General features: G+C 33.5%; 1 protein-coding gene across 1 annotated transcript in view; it reads right to left on the bottom strand.

Annotated features, from left to right (window-relative positions):
• The window catches only part of DSG4 (desmoglein 4), a 39,045-nt gene extending 36,401 nt beyond the window's left edge, over nucleotides 1-2,644 (bottom strand). Inside the window, exon 1 of the mRNA XM_015595647.1 lies at nucleotides 2,618-2,644. Within this exon, the coding sequence (XP_015451133.1) occupies nucleotides 2,618-2,644 (27 nt within the window). The remainder of the gene's footprint in view (nucleotides 1-2,617) is intronic.
• Between the last annotated feature and the right edge of the window lie 12,107 nt (nucleotides 2,645-14,751).

Consider the following 14,751-nt stretch of genomic DNA (forward strand, 5'->3'; position numbering starts at 1 on the left):
GAAGCTGAGGATAAGTAAGTGATCTCTTTAAAACTATCTGTGCACTTGTACCCTTTGAAGTGTTTTTGTATCTCAGAGATATCTGTTCTCTAATATGAATACTATTGTTACAGTAGCAATTAAGCTGGTATCAAGTTTCTTTAATCAGTATATATTTCTAACTCAATTTATATCTTCAAGTGGATATGTAGCCCTAAATTATACATTAGCTTCATAAAAAGCAATGTGGTGCAGACATAAATACTTTAGACTTGGAAGTAGAAGAACTGAGTAAGAGCCCTGACTTTATTTACCAGTTGTGTGGCCTTGGATAAATCCCCTAACCTCCCCTCCCTCTGTTTCAGGTTCTGATCTAAATAGAGTAAAAATGTGGAAATGATAGGCTCAGTTCATTTATAAAGAGGGACAGTGAAAGAAGAGTTTTCTTCTGTGCTTCAGAGGGTGTGCTCACAGCACTTCCTAACATGTAGAATACGAGTTAGTCATTTTGGAAGGCTTCGAATTAACCACATCACTGACAGAGGGGAGGGGGTGGAAGGCTGGGTGGAAAAACAAAGGAGAATATAGTCAATAATAGTGCGATAACTGCACAGTGAAAGATGATTGCTTGACTTAATGTGATGAGTACATCGTAGGACATAAATGTTGAATCACTATGTTGTACACCTGAAACTAATATAATATTGTATGTCAACTATACTTTAATAAAGAAATAATTTAAAAAATGCTTTCACCTGGAAGGCAAAAATAAAAAAAAATAAATAAAAAAAAAGAAATTAACCACATCAAAGAGATTAGTCCTCAGTTTAAAAGGATAAAGGAAGGGTTTCGAGTTCATTTCACCTTACTTACTCTTGTCCTCTCCACAGAACCCAAGTCAACTGTAGGATAGCAACAATCCCAGACAGCCCTGAGAATCCTTGAGTATAAATTATTTTTCATCCTTTTGCTATCCCTGATATATATATATATATATATATATTTTAGGCTGGGACAGTTGCAATGACAGATCCCAGAGTTCTTATCTAGCAGAACTTATATTGTGCCTGAATGGATGACTCTGTGGTACACTTTTGGTATTTCTGATTTCAGCTTAGCTGACTCTGCTGACTAGGGTAATAGTAGCCAAGCCCTTCAAATCTCTCTTTCTGTGTGGGTTTCACTAAAGGAACTTGACAGATTTTATTCTCAGGCCCTATGGAATCATGAGCCCTGTTAGGAGGCTCCTCACTTTCCAGGAAATACTTGTGAATGAGTGTTTTGGAAGAAACATAAAATGACATCATCTTCCTAAATGGCACACAGCATAACTACTTGAACCTCAATTAAATTGTGAAGAATAGTTATGGGTTCCTAGAAAACTGCAGAAATTTCTTGCCAATAAAAGTCACCTTTTAGAGCTTATATAGGACATGTATCACCCTAGAATGAGGTTTGGCTTGAGAACCTGGCTAAAAGACAGCATACAGAATGGAGATGGCTGAACCAATTGCCATAATGGTGGAGTACTAGAAGGGAGGGTTAGAGGCAGTTGAGAGGGCAGAAATAACCCAGAGAGATGTTTGGTATCCTGAATGTGTTACAGTGTCTGTTGCCTACTTGATGAGAGCATTTCTTATTTTCTTTTTTTCTTTGGATACCCTTACAATAGATTACATTAACTAAAGTAACCTGAATAGGACTTTTCTGGCAATATAAAAGTGCCCAAGAAGCTAAAATGCATGCATCTTAAGATGGAGTAATGGCTTAGAAAGGGATCACATGTCAAAAGAAGAAGGAAAGCAGATAAAAAGAAAAGACGTTGAAATATAGACATTGTAAAAGAAGCATGTACAGGATGTAACACTGGCCCAAATGGGAAAGGAGTCAATTCTGGAACAATGGATAGAGTTTTAAACATGTAGTATTGGGTTCAAATTCTGATTGTATCACTTTTGGGCTGTCTGAATCATTTAGGCTTTGAAAGTTTCTTTATTTGTAAAATAGGGATACTTCTATTTACCTTTTAGGAGTTTTATGTGTGTGAAATAACTTTGTTAACTATAAAATGTTTTGCTAGTGTGGTATGGTGAAATGGGAATGCAATAACAAACCAAATCCCAGATATATTTCTACATTCTGCAGGAAAGAATAAGGAGAACCAATTCCTTTCTTGTCTCAATTTTAAACCTTCAAGCTCACTGTGAAGTTCATTAACCACATTAAAGTAGCCTATTAGCATATAGGTGGGAAATATGGTGAAGTGAGTTGGTAAGAAAGATAGGTTAGAAATTAAATCCATCCATTCATTCAAAAAATTTCATTGATAAGATATGTGACAGGCACTTTGCTGTGTACAAGATAAGTTCTGACATGTTATGATGTATAAATTCTAGGGGGAACAATAGGATAGCCGATATTTTATAGTTATCCGATTTTTGGCAAATTGCTCAAATTTTTCTGGGCCTAGTTTTCTATTTCAATATGCTCTCCTAGAGAGAATATGATGATTTTATAGGAGATATGTGGAATATAAGTCATTACATGTGCTTATTGCAATATTAAATATATATTATTCTCTTGCATATAGAGTATATTTAAAGTAGTAGCTATTGAACAAGGCTATTCACCTACTCACCTTTTTGAAGTCAGTTTTCACATTCATTTGCACACCTAGTACCTTATTAATAAGTAGTTCTCTCCTGAATAATACTTATAAAAATAATTGAGTAAAGCAATTGCCATCCTCATAGGGCTATAGTAGGGATGCCAAGTTCAAGCCTAATTATACCACTTTTGTTTATAATTGAAGGTATATCAGGTAGTAGCATTTTAGTTTGTAAGCTGTGTAATTTTCTGTGTAGAAAGGAAGGGCAAACATTTCTCATGCAGGTAATATCTGAAAGTTTCACCAGTCATTCCTTTCACACACCCTGTCATCAGAATTCCAACTGTAATCCCACCTGGGAAAGGGGAGGAAACATCACTGCAGCTCAAACAACATTCATTGCTTTATAAGGAACTCCTCCCTGGATATTTAAGAGCTGGAAAGGAGTCATAAGATTATCTACTAACAATAAAGAAGTTCTCTAAAAAAAAAAAATATATATATATATATATATTTTTTTTTTTAAAGGAAAGCATCAAGAGTTTCAAGAGCCATGAAATAGTTTTGAGGAGGATTTTCATTCTACAATTCCACAGGCAGATATTATTGAGAAGACTGTATTAAAGTTATAGGTCATGTTATGATAATAATACTGGCTACCTGTTGGGATATAAAACTCTTTTTTTTTAGTCCTTCTTGGACTCCACATGAATTTGAAGGCAACAGTATAATTTTGTCCACTTGGTTTAAAGTGTATTTTGTAATTCCTTAGCCAGTTATACCAACAAAAACAATAACAGGTGAGATTTGTTTCCATGTAACCTTTGGTGCAATGTGGACATCGATAATTTCTGTAACAAGCAGTATTGAAACCAATCATTTAATGCTATCAAGGGTATTTTGTTTAGTACAAATGATAAGATCCCCGCCCATCAGTCTGTACTTCTAGAAATTTGCTTGACAATAAAATAAATAAATACAAATTTCTGTTTCACATGTCAGAATCACATTGTTTTATGTGAGAACTAAACTGATAAGTGGCTAGGTTGTTTCTAAATAGGTTTTTAAATTTTGATTCCTGTTTTCAACTTACAGTGAGATAATATCTATATGTTTAGCCACCTACCTTCTTTCCAAGAATCAGAATATTTAATTGGTATGTTTACATTTCATATGTAGCATGAATAATCACGTGCACAAAAAAATTTTATCTGATAAATACTACATGGCTGTTTTTTATGATCTTATCAACTCAGTGAAATATAGTCCTCTCACAGCTAATAACTTCTGCCTTAAGTGATCTTTCCTAGTAAAACTTATACATTCCATAGCATTACCTAAATCTTTAGATTCTCCAAACCAAAGTTATGAAAATAATATTTGGGAGCCAGACATGAGCTTCTACTACATAGAGACAATTATAGAAATTCTGAGATTCTATAATTGTCTCAGTAGAGACAATTATAGAATCTCAGAATTTCAGCATTGGAAGAAACTTAGTGACATCATGTGTGACCACATGTTCTTCCATGGAGCACAACGAGGCCCTGAGGGATTGGTTGTGTTGGCTAAAGCTACACAGCCCCTTGAAAGTAAGTCGTGACTTAAACCTGGGGATTTTAAGTCTCGGTTTAGCGTGGACTATACCTCAACATCCCAATGTGTTTCACAGCACAGGAACGTGAAGAACATTCTCAGGGAGAAGATGCTGAAGGATTCACAGGAGAGAATGAAACGCTTATTGTAGCTTAGAGTTTGGGTAGCTTTTATAGGTTAAGTCAGTCAGAACCTTATTTAAAGTACTCTTTGTGGTTGAGATATAGAAGACATAATATACCTCTAAGTCTCTGAGAGGCTGCCACACCCTTATTAGGGTAAGCTGCAATGATGCCTCAGAGAGCCTTTGATTTAGTTAATGAAAAAAGGGCAGAGTTCAAATTCATGAAATGAAAGACAAGAAGGCATGCCTATTTTCCCCAACATCTATTATAGTATATTGATTCTCCTTCAACATTTCTTATATTTGTTCCAATCTTGAAACATGCTCTACTTCCCAATTGCAAAAATTAATTGATATCTTTAGAGATCTATTAGAAATGAAAAGAACTTAAGTCTTTCACAATTACCATGAGATGTCAAACTCGAATATTTTAATATCAGTGAGTAGAAATTAAGTATCAAAGCATTAAAATTATGAAAGATAATAAATCAATACTATCAAAAAATATCTTGAGAGTCTGAAATATAATACTCTTTCAGGATCAAAATAAGAAAAATTTACTCTTTAATTAAATAATATTGTCATAAAATGTGCCTGTGCAAAGAGGAATAGGAAGCAAAATTTAGTGCTCAGAAATTGCTTCAAAAATATTGAGGCATTCAGTTTTCCTTACAGAAAATAAGAGATTTTAATCGAAGCATGGTGATACCCCATAGACATGTAACAAAAGGTCTATATTGACAGTTCTTGATTTCTGTTAGAGATTAGGTCAAATTCTTCCTTCTTCCTTTAGTAATGTAAATAAATGATTGTAATTATAACAAGGCATTGTACTTCTGTTTGGAGTTTTCAGTTTTCAAATATTTCTTAATAATGGTTTTATTTAGTAATCTGTCTCCCAAGCTCAGAGAATGGAATGTTCTACCGCTGTTCCTTCCGAGCTTGGGCTGTGTGCCCTTTGGCAGTGTTAGACTCCTGCACTGCTTTTGAAGTTCACTGACATGCACTTCAGAAGAATGGCATCTGCTGGACCAACTGGACACAATGTGTTCCCATATCTCCCTAGCTTCAGCTGCCCTCTGCATTTGAGAACTGACACTCAGATCCTGCGTAATGCCACCCTTATAACAAGGTGGAAATCATTTTCCAAGCTTATGTCGTAGCACCACTGCAGACATTCCCAGGAACTAAAGTGCAGCCAGCTAGAGGTTATTTGCCTTTATTTGCTTTGAAAAAAATATGCACAATTTCCTAATAATCCACTGCTCTTATCTTTCCACTTATTTTTTTTCTTAAATGTTTTGACTGAATTGTTCTGTCATTTCACCATGAATAGACTTAAATCTAATCTAGTCTAATCTAGTTTAATTAATCCTTCATGCCTTGGGCACCCAGAGGTTGGAAGAAAGTAATATACAAAATGCCATGTTTACTTTAAAGAAATAGATTATCTAAATATTTCTTTCCTGGACTGTAGGAACTCTTTACTAATTCTAGAAGGAATTTGTCTTGATGGCTTAGTTTTCTTTATTTTTCTTTTGCCATTTTTGACTGGACAAAATTTTCATATGACAAATGTTTCATAATTAGTTGCAATGTAATTTGACAGTTAACCTTCCTTCACCTTGAAATAAACTCACAGGCAAATAACTGTTTAAAAGAAATTGGCTTGATCAACTTTACTTCCCTACAAATTTAGAACCCATTTGCACCAGGAATTTTGACTACAATCTAAGAAAATAGAAAAATGATTTTATTTCTGATTATAAATTTTAAAATTGTTTTAGCATTTAATCTGAATTAGATTATGTTTCTGATGCTATTTAAATCTAATTCAGCCAGATTCTCACCATGCTTCTCTATAGCATTTAGTCTTTCAAGCATGGAAAGTCCTTTGAAAGCAGCAGAGGCTGAACTCAGGAAACTGTCTTTGCAGGAAAGTGTTTAAAAATGGATTAAATCCCATGTAGAAAGTCTCACAACTGACAGAAGAGACAAAGCTTCAAGGATGCATTTCCTTCCCAGGCCTTTAAATTCTACTTACCATTAATATGATCAAAAGGCAAATGTTCCTGAAAAGAAGCCAATCCATTCCTTCAAGTTTCTCTTGCATACAAACCCCAGCGAGATTCGATATTAATCTTAGTCTTCTGGGTTCTGAATTCAGCTCTGCAGCAAGGTGTGCTTCGAGATGACCTTTTAGGAAGGCATGGGAGATCACTCTGGTGCTCTCTGGGCAGAGGAATGAAGATGTTCTATAATGACTCTGTTTCCCCACCCCAAACTCCTGGGCTGGTCTGGAAGGCTGGCATTGTTTGGGCTCTGGGTAAGAACATAGACACACCTTGATTCTTATTGCAATGAAACCCTTTGTTGGACACCAAAGAAAAATCTTACAGAGTGAAGACAAGATTTACAGGGGAGATACCCAATGAATAATAAATTACTCACAACATGAAAAATAATTAAAATGTTAGGGCCTATCATCATGCTGAATAAAATTAGTAGGCTTCTTCTTACTGCCAACATTGTAAAAGTAAAATTACATATATGGACAACACACACACACACATACACACACACACATACACACACATTCACCACTGAACCAACTTCAAGGAATAACTCTTTGAGGAGAGGGCATTATGAAAAGGCTTGAAGTATGGTGTTAGAAGAAAGATAGAATAATGAAACTCTCATCTCTTAATTCAGGCAATTTCTTTTTCCCTCCTTAAGAAGTCTTATAGTTGAACTTCATTCTTCCATTTTTAAAATATTCTGAAAGAATAAGGTAGAGACAAAAAAACCTGTAATTTCACTAGTGTGTTTGTTTCTACATTTTAGCACCTTCTCTCCTGAATATATAGTTGAACCTGTATGATATAACATCACCTAAATTGTTTTAAGCTAACCGCACACATATTGCTCACTCCTCTTGGCATTTCCACTGATAAAAATGACCATAACATGGGAAGACCTTTTAAACCCTCATAAATATTTATTAAGAAAAAACTGAAATTAGAGACTGGAGGATTTAAGGTGAGGGAAAAAAAAAACAGCGACATCTGGATATTTCTGAAAATTATTTCCCTTTTTCATTTCTCACTTCTGTGTTAGTAGGGGTTTAGAGTAAGGTATAGTATCCTCATGAAAAAATTGCAGGCTGGCAGCAACCTCAACAAACAGAAGAAAAAAAAATCCAATCACTAATATGGGTTGGTTGGAGAATTTTAAAGGGAGACTGCATCTTGTCTTCACTGCCCTATCACTGCAATTCAGAAGCAAAGAGGGCTCTATTTCTAGTAGTGGAATGTATTCTAAATAGCACTTGGTCTCTTGAGAATCTTAGGTTAACATTTTTGGGAACATAGAAAAAAATATAGACAGAGGGTTGGTATTTATTTTAAAATAAAGAGAAATGAATTATACGTTGAGATATTTATGAGAGAGCAGGAAATTATATACAAACAGTAGGGAAAAAGGAATTGTTACCAAAAGGTGGTATTTGGATATATTTACCAATCCAAACCTTATATTTGGGGTTATCTGCCTAATTCAAAAATATCTAAGCTGACCAGAGAAAGCATGTGTATGGTACCATGTTTTAAAATATATCTCTAGGTGTATTTTCTAGGTGACTCTAGAATGCTAACAGACACAATTCACTGGGTGGTTTATTAATCCACTATTAGTGCTAGATAGGCCTTTAAATTAAGAATTATGAAAGTTTGCTTGAGTAAATAAGGATTAAAATATTTTTGTAACTTTTACATTCAACTGAGCTTTCATTCTTCATTTTTTGTTTTCATGAATTTTTGTCCAGAAGTTTGAAATGTGACAATTGTATCTACCATAGAAAATTTTTCTTTTATATCTAGGTCAGAACAGCATTAAATTATTTTTACCCAAGATATATCCTTTATCAATACTGCTAGTGAGCCTCGGGCTTTTGGGGTGCAGCGACATTTTCCCGTTTTTGTTTCTCTACATGTGGGAAGAACAAACGATGCTGCTGCTTGAGATTATTTCCAAGAGATAGGGTTCTGTGAAGTGGTTCTCTCTAGTCTAGCCCACCAAAGACCTTCGTATTGGCTATAACTGCATCGTGGCCTTTGTTTTTATTTTGTAAAATGCATTTGACTTATTTTAGAATAAAGAAGGATTATGAGAATTTGCTCTGTACCAGTGAGTAGGAATATTTCTTGGCTAACTGTGTATATTTCCATCTCTAGAAATATAGCATAAACAGCTACAAAGATGGTTTGTGTCTTATGAAAATTTAATGTGCAATACTGCTTAAGATTTGAATTATAGAAACACAAGAGAGAATATAAAGTGTCTCAAATAAATGAAATATCAGACTTAAAAAAATATATGGTTGATATCCTCTTTCTACGTGTGCCACCCAGTTTATCATGACCCATGTACAAAAAATTCTTTTTGGTGTCTGCATCAAAAGAGGAATATGAGAGGATGGTAGAGAATATATAGAAACTTTAGAGCTGCCAGTATCATGCTCTGGGCCATCAAGCAGAAATAAATGTGGGAGACCTTTGTGGGAGTCAATGCAGAACAGTAGAGAATGAGAGAATTGAACAGGGATTCTTTAGATGATTTATGGTCATAAACAATGGCTCATTCAGAGCTTAAGAAGGAACTAAGGGATCCAGGAGAAGTCTGTGGCTGTCATGATGGTTTTATTTCCATAACTACTTCCAAGTAGCCTCTGAGGCAACCTATAATAGTGTATTACACTAAGATGCATTGTATGGAAAGTTGACCATTATTTAGCTGGCTAAAGAAAATTATTTTTGTTTTATTTCAGTTAAGGTTGAATTAGAATAATTTAATTTGCCTAAGAGAATTAATGAAACATGTCTAAATTTCTATATTATTGATTTTCACAGGAAGCAAATTACATTCTTCCCTTGCTGTGTCTGATAGAGATATTTTACGAGTTTCCACCCTTTGTGTTTATGCTATGATTGGTTGATTTCTTCTGAAATATAAAATTTTCTATCTACCTGAGTTGCTATTCATAGGATGAGTTTCATAGAAAAGAAACAACAAGCAATAGAAATAGGGACTACATTGTTTAGGGTGATTCCTCCAGATTCCCCTACATGTAACTCCTGATTTCAATGGTTTCCAGAATTTGAATCTGGAGATTACTACCATAAGCAGGTTTACAAGATTCTACAATAGCTGAGAAGTGGCCACTTGATGTCCTGGAATCTCATTTGTATTTATTCCTTGAGAGAGTTGGGAGAATGATCTCCAAGTAGAATCTCCGAAGTATTTCGGTTTGAAACACTTTCCAAGGCAAAGCTTGACCATGGTTTTGAGTGTAGATAGATAAATAACAACAGCTACTTCTGTTTCTCTTGTGGGATACCAGCCATCATAGAAAAGAGTCAATGGCTGAATGTTATCTTTTTAATAAAATTTTTACATATTTTATAGTTTACCAAATTATTGAATTTAATAGTTAGCTCTGCAAGCAGAATTTTGTCCTACTATTAATGTTTATCTTTTTATGTTTGATATCAAACCAGTAGCATTTCATTTGCTCGTATGAAAGTGTACATTGAATTTGCTCTTGATATTTAATTATTGTTCTTGTGCTTCTGTAATATTGTTTCATCCTGCTTTCAAAGTAGTGGGACATTTTTATTCTCTACATCATATCCATCTAAAAAGTATAGTAAGTGCCCTAACACATATTTTTAAAAAGAGTGCCATAAAAGACAGCTAATTCAATAAGTTGCAGTGCAATTCTTTTTGAAAAAAAGAAATGTAATTTATACAGGCCAAATGTTATGAAAATGATGTTAGGGCAAGTTTTCCATCGAATTATCATGGTTTAGGGGAATGGTGGATATTATTTACGTACTCAAGATTCAGCTCTATTTCTTGAAAACATGTATTAGAAAAAAGAAAATTTAAAAAATATTTATGGCTCTAAACTATGTTTGTCAAATGCAGTAGGCAAGTAGGTTCTAGAGTTGACTCAAGCGAAAGGATTTTCATTGGCATGAGCCTGGGGGGATGGACAAAAGGTAAACAAAGCTTGTCTTGGTTTTGACCTAGAGCAGTTGCTATGAATACATGCCTGAATGTTCACCTTGAGATAATGGCACTGAAGATAAACAAGTCTCCTCATTAAAGCCAATTTATGTATGGCAACAAGAGTGCCAGCAAACCAGGTTATTTAGTGGGTGTTAGAAATCACAGAGATTAAATGTCAGTTTCCTAAAGAGTTATGTTAATACCATAAGGATGATGTTAGTTTATACCCTAAAATCATGTACCCTGACAGAAGTGCCTTGTTGATTCTCTCTGTGACTTCATGTCCTCGATGTGGAATGTCATTAAAGTAAGTGCAGAAAGAATAGCATGGCTTCTAGCTCTCTATTAATTAAAGTTATTACTTGCACACTTATTACATACTTCCTGCATACTTATCCTGAAAAATGCCATCTTAGTCCTCTCCCTGATTCCTGATCATGACCACAGTGGCAGTAATTCCCCAGTATGACAATTACTTAGATGTCGCTGTGGCTACTTCTATGGCACTCGCAGTGCCCCTCTTTGGCAAAGTTTTAATATGTGTATAATTTACCTTTGATTCTCTTAGTTATGCATCTAGCAGACTTCGAATTAGATCTGGGCTCAAGTTGTTTGGGATGAATTCCAGGAACAAGAAAGTCAAAAGCTAGGCAATGCTTTTTGAAATAAATTTCTTGTACGGCTTGCACCAACAATCATATGGTCCTGTGTGTAGAAAGTGCAGATTTCTTGATCCCAGATTTGCTGAATCAGAATCTGTGGAAATAGAATCTAGAATTATTCATTTTTGACATGCTTTCCAGGTAATTCTAGGAATGCAGGCTGGAATTTAAAAACTACTGAGCCAGGGTAATTAACTTGGGCCAGTGGGTGGCCCAGGGGGAGAAATGACAACAGGCAAACGTGGACATTTTTCTAGTACAATAAAATTAGCATCTCCTAATTGGGGGAGGAGCGGGGGTTATTGGCCATTTGTGTTTCTTTTTATGTGAAACATTTACTTCCTTTTTCCCTTTTTTCCATTGTGTTCCTGATGTCTTTATTATTGATTTATTACTCTTTGTATGTAAGAAAAATTAACTTCTATCATATGTGTTGCAACTATTTTTTACTTAATTTTTTTTCTCTTTTGAGTTTGTTTTGGATTTATTATTTTTTTGCAATTGAAAATGATTATGTTTTTACAAGGTATTATATAGAACAAGGTATTATAAACAAGCCTGCTATCTATTACTTCCTTATTGCTGTGGTAACAAATTATTACAAACTTAGTGACTGAAAACAACATAAATTCACTATCTTATAGTTCTGAAGGTCAGAAGTCCAGAATGAGGGAAGGCTACATTCCTTCTAAATAAGGATCTATTTCCTTGCCTTTTCCAGCTTCTAGACACCTTCATTCTTTGGCTGGCAGCCCTCTTTCAGCAATCCCAGTATCTTTGCATATCTCCTTTTATGTCACATCTCCTTTATGTCAGCATATGTGTACAATCCCTGGGTATATAGGGAGCAGAACCTTTGGGTCATAAATTAACTTTTCTAAACTTGTTTTCTCAAGTGGCTATAACAATCTGAGTTTCCATCAATACTTTATGAGAGTTTGCTTTACTTACCAACACTGATACCAAAAGTATTGTCACATTTTAAATTTTAGCCAATTTACAGGATAGGTACTTGTATCTCATATTCGTTTTCCTGATTACTTGAGTTGAATATCTTTGCATATATTTATTGACCATTTGGATTTTCCTTTTGTTAAATGCATATTGAAGATTTTTTCCCCATTTTAACTGGATTGTTCTCTTAAAAATTAATTTGTAGCTCTTCACATTATACATATCTATGTGTTGTTCAATTTATATATGCCTTGTGAATATTTTCACTCATTCTGTGGTTTGCTTTTTTAGTTTTTTAAAGTATCTTATAATGAATAGAAATTCTTGTTTTTGAAAAGTCAAGTTTATAATTTTCTTCTTTTATGGTTAGAGCTCTTCTGTCTTATTTAAGAAAGCTTTTCATATGTATAAAATATTGCCCTTCACAGTTACATTTATAAATCATGTGGAGATGATTTTGTCAATGGTATGGGATCTATTTCATCTTTATTTTTTTTATGTTTACCTTACTGTACCAGCACATTTGTCGAAAAAAATATGCTTTCTGCAGTATCAATTATAATAAATCTGAATGTATACATCAAACAAATAATTTGATGTATACATTATAAATACATAAATACATAAAATATTAAAAACAAAAATAAAGTACACATAAAAGTGGGTATCTGTTTTTAATCTCTCTCTCTTTTTGCCTGTTTGTCTATTCATATATAGACTAAGCTATATTCATATATAGTGCTAAGCTGTTTTAATTGCATAGCTTTGTAAGAAATCTTGATATCTGAGAGAGCAAGTTCTTCCATTTTGTTCAAGAGTGTTTTGGCTATACTTGGCCAACAGCATTTCCTGTAGATTTTAAATCACCCGTTTCATAAACAGCCTGGGATTTTGATTAGCAGTGCACAATATTTTAAACTAGAAAGAATTGTCAAAATTTCAATTCTGAGTCATATATTGGAACACACAAACAAGGAACTTTTAAAATATATTTTTTAAGTTTTATTTAATAAAGTTTTATTTTTTTTTTTACTGTTAAGGTCTTCCAGAGATCTTTTTGAGACTTATTCCTTAGTACTAGTATAAATGATATATTTATTTAATTATAGTTTCTAACATTCATTTTCTTACATATAGAAATACAATTGATTTTGGCTTTTGATTTTTATATCTAGCAATTTTGCTAACCCATATTTTTAATTTGAGTCATATTTCTAAAGATGCTTTTGGATTTTTAACCAGACAATTATTTAATATAATGATGGTAGTTTTCTTTCTTTCTTTTTAATCCCTATAACCTTTCCCCTCCACTTTTGTACCATTAGTAAAATGTTAAATGAAATTTTGATAGTGAGCATCATTATTTTCTCTATTTCATAGAGAAAGCTTTTAATATTGTATCATTAAGTATGATATTTCCATTTTGGATTTTATAGACAGTTTCTATAAAGTTAAGAAAATCTCTTTTTATAATTTATTAAGAATATTTATTATGAATACATGTTTTACTAAAAATATCCTGTGTATTGAGAAGATTATATGGTTCTTCTCATTTAATCTGTTTTTGTGGTTTGTTACAGAGACTGAATTTTCTAATATTAACTCGATCTTGCGTTTTTGGTTTTAAATCCAGATTTGTTCATCATCATTTTGATATATTACTGGATTCAGTTTGTGTATATATTTTATTTAGGAATTTTCCATTCATGTTCATGAATGAAATTGGCATGTAATTTTCCTTTCTTATACTCATCTTGTTGAACTTGTCAAAGTTATGTTAGCCTTATGAAATGAGTTGGGGATTGTAATGTCTTATTCGCTTATCTAGAAGAGTTGTATAAGATTGAAATGATTTCTTCCTTGAGTATTTGGTTCTTGAGACATTTTAGGTAAATTGCACTTTTTACTGTGAAGTTTTCCACTTCATCTAAATCTCCTAATTGATTGGCAATAAGTTGTTTATAATATCCTCTTATTTTCTTAATATCTGTGTAATCTGTAGTTATATCCTATTTTAAAGAGTTCTTGATATTTTTTATTTGTGTATTCTTTATTCGTTTTAATCAGTCTCACTGAATATATCAACTTTATTATATTTTTATTTGTTTGATAGTATATGCCTGATGATTTCAATATCTGAACACTTTTTAGGTATTTTTCTTCTTTCTACTGTTTCTGCTGGTTTTTACTCATGAAAGTCTAGTTACATCAGTCCTAGGTTATGGCACTGTTGTATGCTTTTTCTTTGTACCCCTACATCCTGCCTCACATCCAAAGATTTCTGTGGAGTAGGAAGTTTCATTACAGAAAATAAAGGTGGCATCTTTAAGGAGTCTGCCTTTCAGCTTTGACTTCTCTACTGATCAGTGATGTGGAACTGAATACCTATAAAAATGTTCTCTAATAATTCTATAGATTTCCTATATCATTAGATCTTAAAAGAATGTGGCATATTCTTTTAGAGTAATCACTCCACAAGAGATCTGGAGAATACTTACTAGCTCTAGAACATCCTAGCTTTGGTCCACATTTCGGTGGACTTAGTGGACATTCTGTGTGTGTGTGTGTGTGTGCGTGTGTGTGTGCCTGTGTGCGTGTGTGTGCATGTGTGTGTGTGTGTGTGTGTGTGTGTTCAAAGTTAGAGGGATTGGTAACCTATTGTTAGTTCTTTCTGAGAATAGATTGTTATTTTTCAACTATTATTTTATTTATTGTGATAGGCTTTCATAGAGTCGAGTAAAGTAAGAATGTCTTGGTTT

This window comes from Pteropus alecto, unplaced genomic scaffold (assembly GCF_000325575.1).
Source record: "Pteropus alecto unplaced genomic scaffold, ASM32557v1 scaffold146, whole genome shotgun sequence".
In the NCBI taxonomy this organism is placed as follows: Eukaryota; Metazoa; Chordata; class Mammalia; order Chiroptera; family Pteropodidae; genus Pteropus; species Pteropus alecto.